Source organism: Camelus bactrianus, chromosome 1, assembly GCF_048773025.1.
Source record: "Camelus bactrianus isolate YW-2024 breed Bactrian camel chromosome 1, ASM4877302v1, whole genome shotgun sequence".
NCBI lineage: Eukaryota > Metazoa > Chordata > Mammalia > Artiodactyla > Camelidae > Camelus > Camelus bactrianus.
The window spans coordinates 1,121,387-1,142,771 of NC_133539.1; the positions used below are offsets into that span (position 1 = coordinate 1,121,387).

Sequence of the window (21,385 nt, forward strand, 5' to 3'; positions counted from 1 at the left end):
TGTGCCACTCACAAGGGAACAGGTGTGTCTCCAGTGTGATCGGCACGTCCTGCGCCGCTTTCCAGGCACCGGGAGGACGCGGCCAATGACGGACCCCAGGAGTCAGGATCTCGTTTTTGGCATAATTGTGGGCTTACAAGAGGCGACTTTGCAGGACGGCCGGGCCCACCTGCTGGCTCCTCAGTCCTGGAACCCGGGGCCGTGGCGCCGGCCACGCCCCACGCGCCGGGCTCACTCAGGCTGCTCACGCCGCCTTCGTAAAGACATGGCTAATCACGACGCTGATCAGCTCATCGGAACTGGTGTTAACACTTGTTGATTTAACGGTTTCTCAGGCAGCTGCCCCGTCCAGCCCTGTCCTCCCCGCCAGAGGCTCCGCGGCCCCCGGCCGTGCCACGAGAGTCCTCTCGCCTTTCCCCAGGGGGATGCGCGCGGGAGGCACCGAGGACGAACTCGAGAGGGAGGCGCCGCTCCCAGCCCTGCTCTGCAGCCGAATCTGTCTTGTGATGCAACATATTGTCACTTAAATCTCGCTTTTTTTTTGTGGGAAAAGAAATGAAAACGGAATCAAAACTGATGCAGAGAGCACGTGCGTTGTCTGTAGCAGTGCTGCTTTTTATTTGAGTGAGTTTTTGACTTTTCAAAAGATTTTCCTATTTTCACTTAATTATAGAAATATTCAGGAAAGACATTTTTTTTTAAAGGGGAAATAAAATTAAAATGGCCCGAAATCCCATCCTTCACCCATGGCGACCAGAGGGGTCCCGTCCAGACTGCTCCGCGTGCTCGTGCACCTGCTGACTGGAGCGCCCGCATGTCTTCACTACCACGGACCTGGACATGCTTGCAGCCAGCTTCACCGAGGACATCCTCCTCCAGTGCTGGTCCCAAACAAACTGCTCTCCCTCGTAACCCGGCGGCTGGGCTGCCTCCCCGCCCACCCGGCACCCAGACCGTCTGGTTCCAGCTCTGCTGCCCGGTTTCTTGTCCCTCTGGCCCTGGGGGCTGCTGCCAGCACCCCTCCGTGCAGACAGGACAGGAGCAGGGGCGGCCCCCACCTCTCACGTGGGAGTGGCTGGGGGTGTAGGGGGCCCGTCCCCAAGGGAGGTGCTCGGAGCCACACACCGAAGACAGGACAAGAGGCTGGCGCCTCCGCACACTTTCCTGGGTTACGCTCTGCACCAAGGAGGGGAGGAGCGGGGAGGAGAGAGAACGTCGGCAGGCTGCAGCAGTGAGACATGGTTTTATTGAGAACATCTCCGGTCCTGTCTCCGTGACAGCGTCTCATGCTCGCTCTGGCCGCTCGCGGCACGGAGGAAGCTCATGCAGGTGGTCACGTCAGCACGCACACAGAGGACATGGGGAGGCGCCTCGGGGACAGGGCTCTTGGCTGAATTACATTCATACAGTGTCCGGATTCAGAAACAGAATTACAAGCATGTGACTCAAAGTCTGGAGAAGCAAACAGCTTTCGGGGCCGACTCCATGGATAGCCCCCACACAGGCTGCCTCTGGCCGTTGGTGGCTGTGTCCGGAAGGACGGCCCTGGTCCCTGACGAGTCACCAGCCCACCCTGAGAGAATCCCTGGGGCTGAGGGCTCGTTCCTGCAAACAGCAGACGGGGCGGTGCAGACGCTGCCGGGAACAGGCGCTCAGTCAGGACCGAGTCAGACCCTCCCCCTCCAGGCCGTGGGTGCGCAGAGCCCAGGGGGCCGTCACGGGACACGCCGGGGACAGGGACACACAGAACGGGACACACGTGATCGCAGCACTCTGCCCTTCCCGTCTGTATCCTTTTGATAAAAAGAAACCTTCTGAGAGATTCACCAATTTCACAGAATTTAGAGCTAATTTTACTCCTCACGCTCAATCAAGCTTATGGTTGGGAGAGACCTTGTATTTTGGTGTAAACTATTTTAGAAATGAAAAAACCCAGATGCTTCTTTTTGTTTTTGTTTGTTTTTGGAGGAAAAGGGCAGGTGGGCAGCCCCCCTCCCAGCGCTGCCTGGCTCCTCCCGCTCTGCCTGCCCCGAGGGGACGGGCCAGGCCCGTGTCAGACCACCAGGAAGGCCGTGATTGTAGAGTCTGGAGAGCAACAAGGTTATTTAAATAAAATAAATTCCACAGAAATTAATGCCTTGCGGGAATCTGGCGTGTACTCTTTAAGACATAATTGCTTCTGATGTAACAAAAGCCTCCGAGACAGGCAAAGGTGAAAGGTCCAGCGAGGACTGAGTCGTGGCCGTGGGCTCCGGTGTCCCTGCCTGTGGGGGGGGGGGTCCCTGCCTGGGGGGATGGGGGCCCGGCCCTGGCGGGCGGGGGGAGGGCTGAGGAAAGCGGGCACAGCGGCCCCCACTCGGCCCCCAGGTGGGCCCTGGCCTGGGTCACAAAACGAGACTTCTCTCCAACGTGGGCCGTCCTGCCCACAGTCGGCTGCCCAGGGCGCCCGGGCACTGCAGGACGGCCAGTGTCTCCGCAGGATTCACAGCCCAGGTTTAGCCAACAAGGCAGGACGGAAACCCTCCCAACCCCTGCTGGTCAAAATGTCCTCAAAACTCGATTGTTCTCAAGAGATCAAGTTCTTGGTTGTGGCAGATTCTCTAAGCTCCCTCTAAAACCCAGAATAAGGACCCTGGGTACAAAGTAACACCCAGGCAGTCCTATACGGGGTGCATGGCGAGCACTGGGGGTGGGGTCAAGGCGGAGTCCCCTGATTTGCCTCACGGAGGGGTGACATTTCCTTCCCTTCCCTGCCCGCAGGGGCGCTGCTCCAGCTGCCCCGTCTGAGGCGTCGCTTCCTCCCGCCCAGCCCAGGGCCCGCCGGCATCCCCCACCCCAAGCCGCCCCGCGCCGCCCGGCCCCCAGCATCCTCCCGGGCCTGGTGCTCTCGGGGCATGAGCCCCCGCCAGGTCTGTCCTGGACAAGGCACAAGTCTGACCTGGGGAAGGCAGCCGCACACAGCTGGGGACCGCGAGGACCGCGAGGCATTCAGCCCCCGGGGGCGAGGGGGGGCCACGCTCAGGTCAGAGGGAAAAGCCGGGCGCCCCGCGCATTCACGCGCACGCAGCAGCGTCCACTGGACTTTGTGACCAAAATCCCCTTACGTTTTAAAAAGTCAGTCCATCCCTCTCCCCATCAGGAAAAATACCATTCACAGAGACAAGAGTGAAAGTGCAGGGGCCACAGGTGTTCTCTGAGTGCACGGGAGCCCACGGGGCGGGGCAGTCGGGGGGCGCCAGACCCCTTTCCCTTCATGGTGGAACCAAACTGGGCGCCCTGGGTGCTGAGGGCCCGAGCCCCTGCCGGGTGAGGGGCAGGAGGGGCAGGTGGCGTGAGCGGCCCTCATCCTGTAACCTGGACGCCCCGGCAGCGGGAACCCTGCCCTGCTCCCGCCCACGGGTGCACCACCTCAAGTCTGCGGGGGACACGGGGACACCAGAGGCACAGCGCTTGGGCTCAGACCCGCTCTGAGTGCACAGGGCCTGGGCACAACGACAGCGGTCATTTCCCTCCTGCCCATGGAGGGCATGGGACACCCGGGCACACAGCTTGGTGCCTGGACTTCGCTGTGGAGGGATCTGCCTCTCTTTGCCTGCGGCACCCACGACACCACCCCCAGAACCGGGAATTGGGGCTGAGTCGGCAAAGGGCAGGAGCCCAGGCCCAGGTCCTGGGAGGAAGCAGCGAGGCAGGGGAGCGAGTCTTCCAGCTCGGGGCGGGGGGGGGGGGCACCGCTGCCCCGACCTCTGACCCCGCCCACCCTGGGGCCAGCCGGGTGCTGTGGGGTGCTGGGCAGCGCCCTGGGTGCCCCAGGCACCAGCAGCACCTGTCCCTGCCGTGACATCGACCTCAGCCCTGGTGGGACCCTCACCACAGCGTGCAGCCTGGCCTGCTCTCAGCCTGAATCCGTCCGACACGTCACCCGCGTCTTCCACAAAGCTGGAAAGGATACTCTAAAACACAGCTTCAGTGGCTTTTCCAGGAATGAGTGTCCACTCACTTCACTCGTCCCCTCATGACGATCCTGGGGCGAAGGTCACATCTCCCTCTGCACTCAGAGGGAGATGCAGAGGGCTGCTCCCCGTGCCACCGCCCTGGGGTTCCTTCTAGTCCCGCAAAGGTAAACGCTGTTTAAAAAGCCTGAAGGAAGGGCCAGGGCGACTGGCCCTGTTTTGCCCACGATGTGGCCCTACGAGGGACACAGAAGCTTCTAGAGGAGGCTGAAGGCTGCAGGGCCGCCGGGAGCCGCTGCGCTGTGGGACTCGGGGGTGGGGGAGGGAGAGGGCCGCGGCCAGCGCCTGCGGGCGGGGCCTGGCGCCACTGTGGGACGGTTCCCTCAGGTTCCTACCCTCTCTGCTTCCTCGCCTCCTCCACATTGAAATGCTGTTTTGCAATGAAAATAACGTGGTGCAAGAGTGACCTGACCAATTACTCCTTATTTTATAAACCATGGTCCTAGTTCTGAATAAGTTAATTATTCAAGAATTTCACACAAAGTAATTTCTATTTTCCTAAACTTCAGGAAGCCCTACTCAGTAGAACTCAATTTCTAAATGTAAACTGAGATTGAAAGCAATCACTGGAGAATTCAGAAGGGGAGATGCCACCGTGGAGAGACGCCGGCGGGGCCCCGACGCCAGCCCCCCCCCACGCCCCACCCTCCCCGGTCCAGGTGTGAGGGTCCGGCCGCACTGCACCGTCAGGGTGTGAGTGAGAACTGGTCCTGCTCCGTGGGCTTCTCCACCCAGGCGCCCAGCCCGGCCTTGAGGAAGGCCCTGAACAGACAGGCCTTGGCCGCCTGGTACTCCTTGGCGACCAGCTTGGACTCGTGGTACACGCTGGGCTTAGAGATCTTGGCGCGCAGTAAGCTGGGGGGAACCTGTGAAAAGATACAGACAAGTGCCGCTGTCAAAGCCCAGCAGCAGAAAACAAAGCTCAGCAAGATGTCCAAAAAGTGGCGCTTCAAACGGCTGGCTTCTGGGGGGCCCCCAGCGATGGCGCCCCCTGGGGGCCGCGGCAGGCAGAGCTCCAGCTGGACGCCCTCGGAGGGTCCGTGTCCGCCACCCGAGTGGCAGCTTCACGTTAAACAGGCAGGTGCGGAGCCGCGCGCCGCAGAGGGCCCGGGGCCCCACGCCGCCGGCCCGCTCTTCTGGGCAACACGCTCAGCGCTTTACAGACAGCGCCTCGTGTGGGGTCCCCTCATCACAGGGAGCACTCGAGGCCCCCCGCGGCACTGGCTGATGGTTTCTGGGAAGATCTTGAGAATAAACAGGACAGCCACCAGCGGGGGACGCGCCCGCCACGGGGACACTGCGACCTCTGTGTACAGTAAAAGCTCCCGACCTGACTTACAAACCAACGGAGATGGGTAACATACGGACGCACCATGTACAGCTTTGCGTGGGGGAAAAGGGCTGCTGCTCCAAACAAAACAAGACAGAAGGGTTTAAAGACCTTCCTGGAGCTTTAACTGAACCCCGAGCAGCACCCGGGCTGCGGGCCCGCATGTGGGACAGGACGTTCCTGGGAGGAGGAGCCGGGGTGGGGTGAGTCCCAGAGTCAGGCGGGAAGGACGGAGCCTGCTCTGATCTGCAGAGCCGGCCACGCTCTCGGCTCAGAGCCCTCGAGGACGGGCAGCCCCATCTGGGTGGTGGCGGGGACAGCAGGGGGGCAGTGAAGACGGGCAGGCGGGGAGCGGGGCGCGTGGCCGCGAGGGCGCTCAGTACCTTGCCGTGCACACGCATCCAGCGACAGTACAACGCGTGCTTACACAGGCGAGACGCGCGGCCCAGCTCGTCCTTCCCCGTGGTGGCGTTGATGACCTCGATGGCCGTGTCGCCCACCGTCCAGTTGACACTGAAGTTGGGCGCCTTCCCAGGCTGCCGCGCCTCCGCGTTGCTGATGCCTGGAACGAGACAGGGGAGGTGACGCGGAGCCTCACGGGAGCCACACAAGAGACGTGTGGCACCAGCACGGGAGCCGCTCAGCGCTGCGGAGACCCAGCCCCAGGTGAGCCCTGCCCAGGCGCATCTCCTCCCAGCAGCAACCTGTCCGGAGCCGCCCAGTGCACACCGGTCCGCAGGGAGGCGGCCAGGTTGCCCGAAACCTAAAACCGTGAGACTTCACGGCACTTCTGAGCTTACTGGGGGCCGAAGTCTCTAGAAGTGTGGGTGGCCCAGGTGCAGACGGGCCCCACCTCTGGGACTGATCCAGGGTCGCATAAAGCTGCGCTCCTTAGCGTGTCACACCCAGGTTTGGGGCTCCCGCCCGGCCCCTCCACGTGCTGTGTTCAAGACAGGCATCCGGCTCCTCCACCAGCGCACGGCGGCGCCCTCTCACCACGCCGCGCTCGCCCGCTAACTCAGCGGAGGCTCGCTGTGTGGCGCTGAGCGGAGAGGCGCTCGGGGGACGGGGCTGAGCACACACGACCACCGTGTGCACAGCCTGGTGATTCAACCTCGGGGACGACACGAGGCCACGCAAATTGCGGCTCCCAGACCTGGGCCAGGGCCGAGCCCCTTGCACTGACGGAGCTCCACCGGCTGCGCTCGCCCGGCCCGGTGCGCAGCCGGCGGGGTGTCCCCAGGGCCCGGGCCACTTCCAGTGCAAAGGCCTCTCTTCCTGAGGGCCGGGTGGCAGCTCGTCTGAAAGCAGCAAGAAAATTCACATTTACAGGCCACAACGCTGGGACACGCAGTTAAGGGACGATAGGTGTTGAATGTGCAATCAGGGCCCTTTCCGTGGGGATGAGGGGGCGCCTGCTCCGCCCGGCCTCACCAGTGCCCTTCCCGCCCGGGTGCGTGTTGCACGGACACACGGAGAGGCGGCGCCGCCTGTAACTGCACCCGACGGCTCCTTAGCGCCTGGGGTTTAACACTAGTCCCTGGACATGGCGGGACAGCTTCTCCTGTGGGAGGAGGGGCGGGGCGCTGGGCTCCCCTCAGGCTCGTGGGCTCTGCACCAGGTTTTGCAGTGGGTCGCAGTGACTCCAGGTTACAGGGCACCCAGTGATACCCCATCTACAGGAAGGCACAGATTCCTCCAACCACAAATCTGACCAGTTCCTACTGACCTTCTGTTTTGGCACCTGAATTCTACTGGCCACGGTGGCCACCTCTAAGGTCTTTTCTGAGCCCCTGGGGGGCGGCCCAGTGCCCACTGAGCAGCTCACACAGTCCTCCTGCCGACGTGATGACGAACTTGAGAGTGGGGTCAGGTTCCACCCAGGGAGCCAGGCCCAGGCTGCTCGACGGGGCAAGGGTGGAAAATGCCCACAGACAGAGCAGAGTGCAGGTCACCCTGCTGGTCCTGGGTCTGACCTATGGCTGACCCTCCCCAAGCTTCAGACCCACCTCTCCACCGCCTCTCACACTGCACACCCCGCATCTGCCTGGGGTGACAGGACAGGAGGGGCCGGGGTCAGCTCCTATGGGAACAGCCCTCCCGGTCCCTGCCCTGCTGCTAAGCAGACGCACTGCCGGGGCCTGTCCTGAAGCAGCAGCAGCAGGAACTTTCATCTCAGATCCTTCCTTGTCTCACTTCCCATTCGTCTGGCTGCTGCCCTAAGTTCACACATCCCAAGTGAAGCACCTGGAATTCTCGCCTCAGTCTCTGCCCAGCCTAGGACCGGGAGGCATGAAGCAAACCTCTGAGTAATAATCCTATAAAACCTGCCAGCCTGGATGACCGGGTGCGTGACTGAGCCCACAGACTCCTGGGACTGAGAGCACAGGGAGACCAAGGCGCCCAGAGTCTGGAGGACAGGGGCCCTGGGGTGTCCAGCGTGGGCTGGTCAGAGCACATATATTACTTGGCGCTGTGGAAGGACCACCTGCAGGGCGAGAGGAGAGTGCCCAGCACCCACATGGGACACACAGACACAAGATACACACTTGCAGAGATGAAAACCACCACACAGCTGAGTGAAAACGCTCTTGATGGAATTAACCACAGAATAAAAACTGTGGAATGAGTGAACTTAAAGATACAGTAACAAAAACTGTCTAAAATGAAATAGAGAGGAAAAAAGGAATTGGAAAAAAAAAAACCCCAGAAAATCAGAGAGCTGTTGGACAAATTTCAGCAGCCCAATATACATGCAACTGGAGTTCCTAAATGGGAGAAGAGAGAAGGGAGGGCAGAAAAAATATCTGCAGAAAAAATCTCAAAAAAATTTCCAAATTTGGTGAAATCAGTGAGTCCACAGGTCTGTGAACCTCTGTGAAGCCCAATACAAGGAATGTGCAAAAAGCCAAAGCACGTCGTAACAAATCGCTCCGCAGCAGCATCAAGAGAAAGCACGATGGCCAGGGAGAAGACACACCAGCCCCGAGGGACAAAGACACGGACCGCCGAAGATGTCTCACCGGAAGCGGTGCCGACAGGACGGCTGGGGAACAGCATCTCTAAAGTGCCAGGAAGTCCAGCAGTGCCCCGGAAATAGGGTTCAAAAATGAAAGCAAACTAAGTATGTGTTCAGACATGCCAAAGCTGAAAGAATTCATCATTAGAAGCCACGCACTGCACGGAATGGGAGAGGAAGTCCTTCAGGCAGAGGGAGATGAGGGTCCACACAAAGGAGCGAGGAGTGCCAGAAGCGGTAAACCTCCCCCAAAGCTGACGACTGAAACAAAAGTAGCAGTGCGGGATGTCTAACATGCGTGAGAGCTAAACGGATGACAACAGCACGACAGGGGCAGGACAGAAACGGAAATGCGCTTTGTGAGGTTCTCACACTGAACACGAAATGGTCCAGCGTTGCTAGAAGGCAGATTGTGAGAAGCGGGAGGTGCAGACCACGAGCCCTAACATACCTGCTAAGGTAGCAAAACAAAAAGTCCCAGCTTTTGTTAGAAGGAGTTAGAGAGGCAAAACAGACTCAATTCATGCAAAAAGATGCACGAAAGAGAGGAAAAGGGAACAAAGAGTATATAGGACAAATAGAGAATACGTAGCAAGATGACAAATTCAGACCTAACCGTATCAATAACCACAACAAATGTAAATGGCCTAAGTACCACACTGAAAAGGCAGAGATGTTAACTGGGGTGGGAAAAAGCAAAATCCGAATGCATGCTGCCTACAAGAAACATAATTTCAACATAAAATAGTATAAAATAGTTTTAAATAAAAGTATGGGCACAGATACTGTGCTGCCACAACTCAAAATTACCAGAGATAAAGAAAGTCATTTTATAATGAAAAAGGACATCAATTTATTAAGAGGAACCAACAACCCTAAATTTGTACCTAATCACAGAGCTGCAAAATAGCAAAAATTAAAAAAACTGGAAAGAGAAATAGACAAAAGCAGAATTACAGCCAAGAGATTCCTAGCACCCTCTCTCAAAAACTGACAGGCCGAGCAGAAGATCACCGTGGACACAGAAGATGCACACGACACAGTCGATCAACCTGATCTAACTGACAACTGACGGGACACTCTCCCCAGCAGCAGACACACGTCCTTCCCAAGTTTTCATGGGACACTTACAAAGATCACATCCTGGTCCTTAAATCAATTCTTAATAAATTTAAAAGGACTCAAGTCACAAAATGAAACTAATTTAGCACAGAAAGATCTCTGTAAAATGCCCTAGTATTTTGAAACTAAATAGCAGATTTCTAAATAACCCATGAGACAAAGTATTTTAAAATGAATGAAAATAACAGCACAACGTATCAACATTTGTGAAATGCTGTGAAATCAGTAAAGAAAGGTCTCTAACAATGACCTCAACTAGCACCTTAAAGACTAGAAAAAGAAGAGCAATCAAAACATAAAGCAGAAAAAAGGGAGTAATAAAGATTAGAGCAGAAATCGTTGAGAAAAATAGAAAACAGCAGAAAAAAATCAATGAAACTAAAAGTTGGTTCTTAAGAGAAAAAAATCAGTAAAATTGATAAACTTCTAGCTAGACTGATAGGGGAAAAAGAGAAGACACAAATCATGATATAGGAAATTAAAGAGGAGCTACCACTGCAGCCCCCACAGACATGAAGAGGACAGTACATGAATGTCATGAACACTTTTTTGCCAATAAATTCAACAACTTAGATGAAACAGAGAAGTTCCCTAAAAGACACAAATCACCAAAGCTCACTCAAGAACAAACAGATCACATGAATAGCCCTGTATCTATTATAGAAACTGAATTTGTAGATACTTTCTCACAAAAAATCCTTTAGGCTCAGATGGAAAAAACTGATATCAAATCTAAACAAATTTCTCTGGAAAACAGAAGAGGAAGAAATGATTCTCAGCTCATTTTATGAAGCCAGCATTATCCTGATGCCAAAACCTGACAAAGAAATTTTTTGAAAACCTCCCCAAAACTAGAGACCAACATCCACACAGACCAGTGTACTACAGAAGCAAAAATTCATAAAAACACCATAAAAACAAAATTTTAGCAAACTGAATCCAACAACGTATAAAAAGAGTAATACATATGACTGTTAGAGTTGCTCTAGGAAGGCAAGGTTGGTTTAATATTTAAAGAAATCAACGTCACATTAACTTAAAAAAAAAACAACTCCACAAACAATCATTTCAATAAAGTAGAAAAAAAGCATCTGGCAAAACCCAACATTAATTCCTGACTTATACCCCTTAGCAAGTTAGGACTAGAAGGAAATTGCCTTAAACTCATGAAAAGGAAAAGTGCGCAGGCAGCGTCACACTTCCGGGTGAGGCTGTGCGCTTGCCCCGAGGCTGCACGCGGGACAGGCCGGCGGCTCTGACCACGTCGGCCCGGCCCTGCGCTGCAGGCCGGCCCAGGCGCAGGAAGGAGAGAGAAGTCAAAGGCGCCCAGATGTGCAGGAAGAGAGAAAACATGAGCCACAGGCTCGCACAGAGAGCAGCTTCAGTCCAATCTGCAGAAAAGCTGCTGTAAGCGCTCTCTCGGTGTCCGCGCAGCGGACGACTGGAAGCTGAAGTACAGCCTTCAAAAGAGCATCAAAACTAGGAAGCACCTGGAGCTACATCTGACCAAAGACGTGTAAGGCGGGGGTGCTGTCAACCAGGGAGCACTGGCCCGTGAGGAAGCGCAGGAGCCGAGTAAACGCGGAGACGCTCGGCCTCCGTCACCTGAAGACTCAAAACCCCGAGATGCTGGTTCTCCCCCGGCTGACCTGCATGTTCAGCACCATCTCAATCGAATCCAAGCCGGCTTCTGTGAACAAACTGGTAAGCTGATTATAAAATTGTTATGAAGATGCAAAAAGGACCTCAGTGGCCAAGACAACTTTGAAGAACTACAGAGCTGGAGGATTAGCCCCACCTGATCTCCAAATGCACAATGAAACTGCAGTTACCATGGCGTGATACTGGCTTCAAGACAGACAAGAGGTGAATGGAAAGCACCAGCGTCCAACACCAGACCTAAACATATACATGCAAACTGGTCTTTTAAAATATAAACTGAAAAAGCCCTCATTTTTGACAAAGGTGCAAAGGCAGTTCAGTAAAGGAGGCACTTTTCAACAAATGGTGCTGGAACAATTATCTTGGATGTTACAAAATGAGCTTCACCCTCACATCTATACAAACTTTCACTTCAAGTGGCGTCTAGTCCGAAATGTAAAAACTGAAACTAAAATTTCTAAGAACACAACATAGGGAGAAATCTTTGTGGCACAGACTCAGGCAGACATTTCTTGGCTACAATATCAAAAGCATGATCCAACAGAGAGAAACTGATGAACAGAATTTTATCAGAAATTTTATCCATATCAAAATATTATCTGGTCTCTGAAAGACCCTGCTGAGAGAGCAGAAAGATGAACGTTTCTAATCATGTCTGATAAAGGACTTGTATCCGGAGTATGTAAGTCGCTCTCAAAACTCAGTAGTAAGAAACGAGAAAAGTTTTGAACAATGTATCGGAGAAGTCACACAGATGGCACCAGCACACGAAGAGAAGCTCGCATCCGTCAGTCACGCGGGAAGTACAAGCCAGAACCAGTGGGACACCACAGCCACCAGCATGTCCCAAACCGCTGCCCACACCAAGCGCTGGCTGGGGTGGGAAGGCCCTGGCTCGCTCCGGCAGTGCTGGCGGGAGGGGAAATGGTACAACCGCCTTGGGAAAGTGTGACAGTGTTTAAAAAGCTCAACGCACACCCAAGCCATGACCCAGCCTTCCCACCCCCACCCCGCGTTTACAGGAGAGGTGCTCGCACACGGGCGTTCTCGGCAGCTTCGCCTGAGGCAGTAGAAGACTGGAAACTGCCAGATACCGTCAACAGCTGCTGGATGAACAGACTGGCTGATCCCACAGCTGAACGTGACGCAGCGATGACAAGGGCTAACGAACCACCGACAGACACAGCAAACATGGAGGAGTCGCAAAATAATGACATCATGCTGGATGGAATAAGCTAGACAAAAAAGCACACATCTCATGATTTTTGTAGAATCCTAGATTTTGTAAAATCCTAGAAAATGCAAACTAACCCATTTTGGCAGTACGCATGTGAGCGGCGGCATGGGGAGGGCTGGAGAGAGCAGGGGCTGCGGGGGGGGGGGGGGCTGGGACACCTGGAGCTGAGGGCGGGGTCGGCGTCTCCCCTGCGTGGTGGCAGGACCGATGCAGACGCGGGTCAGAACACAGGCCCTGTAAGTACAGTCTGTCGTATGTCGGGTGTGCCTCAGTGAAGCTCTGAAAAACACTACAGGGGCACGTAAGAAGGAAGAACACTGTTCTCAGTAAAAAGGTAATACTTGCTCGTTGCGGAAAATTCCAAAACCTCACACACACCCTGGAGAAGAAAACGAAAGCGCCAGCAGGCCAGCAGGCGCTGCGATAGTTTCAGTGGTTGGCAAGCAGGCGGGATCAGTGTGACGCACCAACGATGAGCACGTGTTTGTCCGTCAGACATTCCGACTAGGTAGGTGTTGGTGGGGCCCTGGCTGCTGTCTTTAGAAAAGAGAAAAAGCTTATACGTAACTGTTAAAGGCGCCATAGACAGATTCCTCCCGTCGTCCCCCCGATGGGAAGGAGCGCCAGCGTGCCCTCTGGAACGGCCTGAGACCGACCGGGCGCCTGTGAGGACCACACCTCAGCACCAGGGGCAAAGCTGCTCTCCACCTGGGATCCGGGGCGCGCTGCAAGTTCCATCTCCTGGCGTCTCATTTAGGCGTTGTGCGCCCACAGCCACAGGGGACGCTGTCCTGTGGTTGTTATTTGTGTTTCTCTGTCCAGTGTTAGGAGAAGGAGAGGTCAGCTGCCCTTTCCTGGGAAGCTGACGCACAGCTGGGATCGCAGCTCCCTGGCAGGCTGACCAAGCCGTCTGCAGGCTCATCAGAAGGCTGTCCGTCCCTCGACAGCGTTTCCAGCATCTTCCCTGGGAGCGCCGCCTGCCAGAGCTTTGTCACCCCCTCGGGTCGGTGTCAGCAGTTTCCGTCTCCTTACTCAGCCTTTGCCGCTGTTGCTGAGGCTTCCCAACTCGTCAGCGTTAGAGGTACACACGGGGTCGTCCTGACGTCCCAGCGCCCTCAGGGCGCCCCGGCCCTCCTTCGCGACCAAGCCCGACGGCAGCGCGTCGCTTCGTGGTTCTCTCACGCCAGCATCGATTTTAACCCGCTCCCCCGTTTCCCTGCCTCCCCCTCGCTCTCTGTCTCCTTCCTTCCCCGGCCGCTGTTCGCTTTGCCGCACCTTCCTCTCCCGGGCTCCGGGCCCAGAGGCTGGCTCACCTTCACTCCCTCACTGGCCGGGACCCTGCCGAGCGGACCAGCGGCTCCCCCTCGCCACGTCTGACTCGTGTCCGCTGCATGGCCAGCAGTTTAAGTTCCAGTTTCGTCTCTAATCTGAGAATTGTTAAGAGCCTAACCTCTAAGTGGTTGAGCCATTCGACTTTAAATTTTAACCCTTTGTAGCCAGCCTTCAGTTTCAGCGCCTTGTGGTCAGAGAAACCACCTTCACCATCGATGAGTCTGGACTGAGCACTGAGCCCCTCCAGGGAGCCCGCTCCCAGCGCCACTTCCGATGGAGTCTGTCCTGCCTCCCACCAGCTGCTCAGGTCACGCCGGTATCAGTCACGTCCTCCAGAGAAGCAGAACCAGAGCTCGGAGAGTGGCCACGAGGGACTGGCTCACACCAGCTATGATGGGGTTGAGAAGTCCCTGCCGCCCGCAGACTGGAGGCCCAGGACAGCGGCGGCACGGTCAGTCTGAGACCAGAGGCCCGAGAGCTGGGGTGGGCGGGGCAAGTCCCAGGCACGCCGTGGGAGACGGTGAGCTGAGATGCCCTGGCTCCAACCACGAAGCAAGAAAAGGGGCAAGTTCTTTGTTCCTCACTTCCTGTTCTGTTCTGTTCTGCCCTCCGTGGATTAAATGCTGCCACCCTTGCCGGGGAGGGCAGTGTGCTTTACTGAGTCCACCGACTCCAAAGCTAGCCCACCTGGAAACACCTGCCAGACACCCCAGAAGCCATGACAATCTGGACACCCTGTGGCCAGTCAAGGTGACACACAAATTCCCCTTCACAACACCTTACTTTTGTTTGCCTTTATTTGGACCTTCTTTCCTGAGCAGCCTTTTGAGTTTCCCAGAGTTTCCACGTCCCTTCACTTTTCTGTTGTTCACAAAAGCTTTGTCATAAAGACCACTCAGCTTCCCAGGCTCTTCGCTGAAACACACTCGCGTTCTTCTGAAAACATGTTCCTTTTGGAGCTCTCCGACGCGGCTCCCGGTCGCGACCCGGCGCTGTCCCTGTCCCTGTCCCTGTCCAGGCTTGCTGCTGAGCTACCTCCTCTCCATCGTGTCCTGGATTTACGGAGCATTCTTCTCAGAGCCCGCATTTCTCTCTTACATGTCTATTCCATTTTGCTGGAGCATCCTCACCTTTTTCTTCCTCCAAAAATATACGCCGGAGAAAATGCTTCTCAATCTTTGAACATCTGAAAACTACTACTTCGTCGTAACGCTTGACTCACCCTTGCTTGATAAAAAAAAGCTGGGACCAACGTGTTTTTCTCCTCAGAACAGGGAGGCCGTTTTGTCATTGTGCCGGCTTGCAAGGTCCCCGACAAGCGGCACATGAATCTGGTACTGACTGGAGTTAATTTAGAAGATTTCGGCATCTTTCCTCTGCCCTCGGTGCCCAAACCAGAAGGATGCGCTGGGGATGGGGATTTTCATCATTAGTTCTGCTCAGTGCTCAGCGCATCCTTCAGTTTTAATACTAACGCCTTCCTTCAGGATCAGCGGTTTTTCTCCTGTTACTTTCTCCTCTCGATTTTCTGTTTCTGAGATGCTGCCAGGCGGGAGCCGGGCCTCCGCATCAACTGCCACAGCTCCCAGCTCTTCCCACGCCTCACACTTTTCTGCTCGGAGTTATCTGAGATGTATCTGACGCACCCTCCCCTCTCCCCGCACGAGGATGTAAGCTCCGTGGGGGGCTGTTTTGCTCTGCTCACCCCGCACCCCACCACCCAGAACAGCGCCCCCCACTCACTGGAATGTGCTAAGTGAACACTTTCTAGAGCTTCGAGTGAGCATCTGCCTTCCGCACTTGCCGGCGGCTCCACGCACTTTGGGGGGACTAGCATTTGCATCCCCCTCTGTTCTGAGCCGTTTTCTCTCAGTTGTTCCACTTCTCATATAAGGTCACGCTCGTTTATGTTTATTTTCCTCCGAAGTTTGACCATGCTCGTTCCCTTATGTCTGTGATCAATGCAAGTGGCTGGCGTGGCTGCTTCTGTTTCTTTCTGGGAAGTGGCTCCAGCTCCTGGGGAGCCTGGAAGAAAAGCCAGGACCCACGCCCCTCCTGGACCAAGAGCCCGAAGCCCAGTGCGGCCCCGCCTGGCTGTCCGAGGGAAGCGCGCCACGGCAGCCCTCCTGCGGGCCCGGCTGGCTGCTCCCCGTGCGACCCGGGGCACCGCTCGGTAGGGGACAAACACACGGCCCTCGAAGCTCCATGTCCTCACGTGACCAATTCTCTGCTGCCAGGACACCCTCACCTTCACTCTGGGGTGTTTTCCTCGGCACAGTTTTGTCAGGGTGTCACCAGCACACCTGGCCGACCACCAGCACCTGCCCAGTGTGCGGCCAGTCCCCTCAGGCCAAGTCAATGGTTTCCTTTGTGCTGCGCAAAAGCTTTTAGGTTTAACTAGGTCCCATTTGTTTATTTTTGCTTTTATTTCTTTTGCCTTGGAGATACATCCAAGAACGTATTGCTACAATCTGTCAGAGTGTTCTGCCCATGTTTTCTTCTAGGAGTTTTATGGTTTCAGGTCTTACACTAGGTCGTTAAACCACTCTGAGCTTACTTCAGTGTGCGGTGCAAAGGAGTGCTGTGCCTCGCTGACGTGCACGCTGCTGCCCAGTCTTCCTTCTCGCCTCCCTGGCACCGGTTAACTGACCGCAGGCGCATCAGTCCGTGTCTGGGCTCTCTATTCCGTTCCACTGGGCGATGAGCCGGTGTCTGCGCCAGCACCATGCTGCGCTGACCGCTGCAGCTCTGTAGCACGGTCTGAAGTCCGGGAGGATTCTATCTTCAGCTTTGTTCTTTTTTTCTCAGGATTGCTTTGGCACTTTGGGGCATTTAGTGGTTCTATACGAATTTTAGGATTATTTGTTCAAGTTCTGTGAAAAACGGCATGAATAGTGGTAGGGATTGCATTAAATCTGCAGACTGCTTTGGGTGCAATGGCCATTTTAACAATATTAATTCTTCCAAACCAAGGACACAGGATATCCTTCTATATTTTTGTATCGCCTTCAATTTCCTTCATCAGTGTTTTATAGTTTTCAGAGTTTAGGTCTTTTACCTCTTTGGTTAAGTTTATTACTAAGTATTTTATTCTGTTTGATGCAATTTTAAACAGAATTTTTTTTTTTTTTTTTACTTTCTCTCTCTGATGTTCATTGTTAGTGTACAAAACAGCAGGTTTCTGTGTGGTGATCACGTGTCCTGCAACCTTGCTGAGTTCACTTACTATCTGACAGTATTTGGGAGGAGACTGTAGGACTCCCTGTATAGAGTGTTGTGACATCTACAGACAGTGGCAGTTTTACCTCATTCCTTCCAAGTTGGATGCCTTTTACTTCTTTTTCTTGTCTGATTGCTATGGCTACGACTTCCAATACTATGTTAAATAGGAGTGGTGAGAGTGGGCATCCTTGTCTTGTTCCTGAATTTAGCAGGAAGGCATTCAGTTTTTCACCAGTGAGTACTATGCTGGTTGTGGGTTTGTTGTAAATGGCCTTTATTATGTTGAGGTATGTTCCCTCTACACCCACTTTAATGAGAGTTTTTTTTAATCATAAATGGATATTGAATTTTATCAAATTCTTTTTCTGTGTTTATTGAAATGACTATATGGCTTCCATCTTTATTTCTGTTAATGTGGTGTATCACAATGATTGATTTTCATATGTTGTGTCATCCTTGTGACCCTGGGATGAATCTAACTTGACCACAGTATATGATCCTTGTTATGTATTGTTGAGTCCAGCTTGCTAATATTTCATTAATGATTTTTGTATCTATTTTCATCAAAGATATTGGTCCTTAATATTCTTTTTTGTAGTTTCTTTGTCTGGTTTTGGTATCAGGGTAACAGTGGCCTCATAGAATAAATTTGGGCGTATTCCACCCTCTTCAGGTTTTTTGAATAGTTTGAGAAGGATTGGTATAAATTCTTCTTTATACGTTTGGTAGAATTCCCCGTGAAGCCATCTGGTCCTGGACTTCTGTTTGCTAGGAGTTTTTGTTTTTGTTTTTGTTTTTAATTACAAATCAATTTCACTTCTAGTGATTGGTCTTGTTCAAATTGTCTGTTTCTTCTTGACAGTCTTGGCAGGCTGTACATTTCTAGAAATTTGTCCACTTCTTCTAGGTTGTCCAATTTGATGGCATGTAACTGTTCACAGCGTTCTCTTATGATCGTTTGTATCTCTGTGGTATTGGTTATAGTTCTCCTCTTTCGTTTCTTATGTTGTTTATTTAAGGCCTCTCTCTCTTCTTCTTGGTGAGCCTGGCTGAAGGTTTATCATTTTTTTTTTCCATCTGTACAAAAGACCAGCTCTTGGTTTCGCTGGTCTTTTCTATTGTTTTTTTTTTTTTTAACCTCTATTTTATTTACTTCCTCTTCGATCTTTATTATTTACTTCCTTCTGCTGACTTTGGGCTTTGTTCTTCTTTTCCTAATCTTTTTAAATGGTAGGTTAGGTTGTTTCTTTGAGATTTTTTTGTTTCTTGAGGAAGGCCTGTATTGCTGTGAACGTCCCTCTTAGAGCTGCTTTTGCAACATCCCACGTATTTTGGAAAGTTGTGTTTCCACTTTCATTTGTCTTGAGGTATTTTCTGATTTCCTCTTTGGTTCATTGCTGACCCACTGGCTTTTTAGTAGCTTGTTGTTTAGTCTCCATGTATTTGTTCTTTACCCGTTTTTATTCTAGTTTCACACCATTGTGGTTGAAAAATGCGCTCAAGCTGGCTGTGTTCCCTTATTTATTTTTCTATTGAGTTATCGCCAGTTTACAACGTTGTGTCAATTTCTGGTGCACAGCACAGTGCTTCAGGCATACGTGAACATACATATGTTCATTTCCACGCTCTTTTTCACCGTAAGCCGCTGTAAGACACTGAATATATTTCTCTGTGCGGTGCAGTGTGAGCCTGTCTGCATACACCGGCTGCTCCCTCCACGTGTGTTTCTTCTGCTCTTCACACTGGGGGCTCCGCCCCAAAGGAGGGGATGGCGGAAGCAGCGGGGCTCGTGCGCTCACAGTGGTCCAGAGCGCCGCCTGTGTGGGCGTCCGTGGCTCCGCTCGGGTGCAGCCCTCAGCCTCCTCTCTCCACTGCGTGGCCGCCCCAGACCTAGTGCTGTGCCGTGTGTGGAGCTGGCGGGGCTGGACTAAGGCGCCTGGCAAGGCCGTCGTGGGAGTCCAGGTGGCCGCGCTGCCGTCAGAAGTCTGGGCTGCTTTGGGGCACCGCTTGGGTGAGCTCCAACAGCGGCCGCATCACCCTGCCTGGGCCCCACCCCGGGCCTCTGAGTCGCCTCTGCGTCCCTACATGGAGTCTCTTCCCCGGTCTTGGCCGCCCTGGGTCCAGTGCCAAGGTGTGGCGTGGAGCGAGCAGGGCCAGCGCGTTGGGCAGACCTCTCTCCATCTGGGCGGGCTCAGCCAGCACCGCGTCCTCCTCACGAGTTTAGTCCAGGCTTCTCCCACCTTCTGTCTGTACCCCGGCTCTCCCAGCGGCCAGCCAGCCTTGCCTCCTGCACGTCGGACAAAGCCTGCGGCTCCACCCGCTGTCTCCCAGGGCAGGCATCTGCCCCTGCGCCCTCCCCTTTCCCAGGGAGCGACCTCCCCTTTCCTGGGAGCCCCCTCCCGTGAGTGCAGGCCCTGCCCCGGTGCTTTTCTTCCCATTCTGCCGATTCCGTGGGAACCTTCCTCGCAGCCTTGCCCTGGCTGTGCAGGAGTCCCGTGTCAGCGTCCGGCTGGCTCTCCGTGAGAATCTTCCCACAGGCGGATGGATTTTTGATGTGTCCGCGGCGGGAGGTGAGCTCCACACCATCTCCTCCTGCATCCTGATCTCTCCCTGCCTGTTACTGTTTTGTGACGGTGTCGGCAGTAGAGCCAGCACTGAGAGGAGTCTGACCCCATGAGCCGGGGCAGCCTGGCTGTCCCCACAGCCCCGGGACAGTCAAGCACCTTGGTCCTACCTCTTGAGATCTCTCAGGGTGCCTGACAGCACACCGGCCAGTAGAGAAACTCAGACTCAAGGGCCAACGGAGTGAACGAGACGCAGAACTGTTCTGAGACTCGCAGGTGTCGGATCTGAAACTCAACGGAAAAGGAGGAGTGCGAAGGCGCTGAGGCTCTGCTTCCAAGTCCCCGGGAAGAGCCGCACCTGAGCGTCAGAGGCGGGGCTCATGCGGCGCCGCTGCCACCGGCAGGTCCCTCCTGGGCGTTTACTTTCTATGCTGAAATGCAAGTGAAATCCTTCTCGTTTTAACCTTGTCGGCATTTGCAAGAACAGCCCATCGCTACATCGTTCATGAACGTCTGTCTTGTCTGCTCTGGTTTCCAGGCAAACCAGCTGCTCTCCGCGCCACCCTCCGCGCCATCCTCCGCAGCACGTCGTGGCCCATTCTCGTCGCTCCCCGAGGACGCAAAGCTCTCTCGCTGCTGTTACACACCACTCTGTCCCAGCATGGGAGTGGCCCGCGGTAAACTGAGAGGTGGAAAAAGAGCAACAACCCGCGTGACTGGTTACACGCACACGTCTGCACTGCAAGAGGACCAGAGGGGCCCCAGGATGCTGGTTCCTCCCTGGACCAGTCACTCACTCCCTGTGGGACCTCGCTGTGAGAGAGAGAGTTCTGAGGGCTTTGCCGTGGGGCCCTGCACAGGGCAGTGGGCCCTCCCAAACCGTTATGACAGCGACACCCCCTCCAGATTTCTCTGGACCAAATCTTTCATCTGGGTGGCACCTGTCGTGGTATCTGCCTCTGAGCTGGATTCCCCGGGAGGCTGGACCTCGCAGCTGCTCTGCGGGGCATCCTGCTGCCCTCCCTCTCAGGCCTTGCTCCCCTACCCCAAGGCGTCTTCTCCCAGCTCCCTGCAGTGCCAATGTGAGCTCTCTCAAAGGGACACAAAACACCACTGGTTCCAAATAAAGCATTTATCCGAAGTGAGCCATTTCAAACAGTTTGCATTCTGAAATAGACTTTGAGGCCAGTGACCTTGTCTCCCGGCTCAGCATTCGAGAAACACTTGCTCCCAGAGACCTGAGGCTGTCCCCGAGTTTCACTGGTCTGGGAGGGCTGTGCCGATACTCGGCCCAGCCCATCCTGGGCAGGTGAAGAAGCCGCACGGGGCTGCCGATGAGGCGAGCTCCAAGCCAGGCCTGCGGCAGGGGGCGCGACCGCAAGGGCTGAGCATCCCGCTGGGGATCAGAAGTGATGTCAGGCAGGAAGACAGAAGAGCAGACTCTTTTGCTATTTATAACTTCATGTTTTTAACAAATCTGCACGGAGCAGCACCAAAGCAGTATTGTCCGCGTGTTTGTACAGATATGGATGCACCTCACGCACACGACGTGGGAAGAACACACCTGACCTCTGTCAGTGAGCCCTCCTCCCAGCACCTCAGAACACGCTTCCAGCAAAACGACCCTGTCTTTTCAGATCACGGTGACAGAGGCAACAATGCTCGGCACCGTTCAACCAGGCACCTGCCAACAGCTCTTCCTGAGCACCGCCCACGTGCCACGGACTCCACACGACGTTCCAGTGTCTATGAACATAAAAGACAAGCGACAGCTGAAATGAAACAGGGCAGTCTTCCTTCAGACACAGGCCAGAGACTAAACAGGGAAGATTACTTTCTGACTCATGAGAAATTCATACACCAGCACACACCAGAATACACTTA

General features: G+C 54.4%; 1 protein-coding gene across 9 annotated transcripts in view; it reads right to left on the reverse strand.

The window, feature by feature from the left end:
- Window positions 1–574: 574 nt before the first annotated feature.
- ADARB1 (adenosine deaminase RNA specific B1) overlaps window positions 575–21,385 on the reverse strand; it is a 113,240-nt gene continuing 92,429 nt past the window's right edge. For 6 of the 9 annotated variants that reach the window (XM_074377830.1, XM_074377892.1, XM_074378102.1 and 3 more), the window contains exons 9-10: window positions 5,727–5,905; window positions 575–4,879 (exon numbers count right to left, since the gene is read on the reverse strand). In XM_074377830.1, the coding sequence (XP_074233931.1) occupies window positions 4,700–4,879; window positions 5,727–5,905 (359 nt within the window). In that variant the 3' untranslated portion in view covers window positions 575–4,699. Of the gene's footprint in view, window positions 4,880–5,726; window positions 5,906–17,711; window positions 21,248–21,385 lie in introns of those variants that run through there. The other 3 variants (XM_074378013.1, XR_012511697.1, XR_012511710.1) reach the window with 3 other exon arrangements.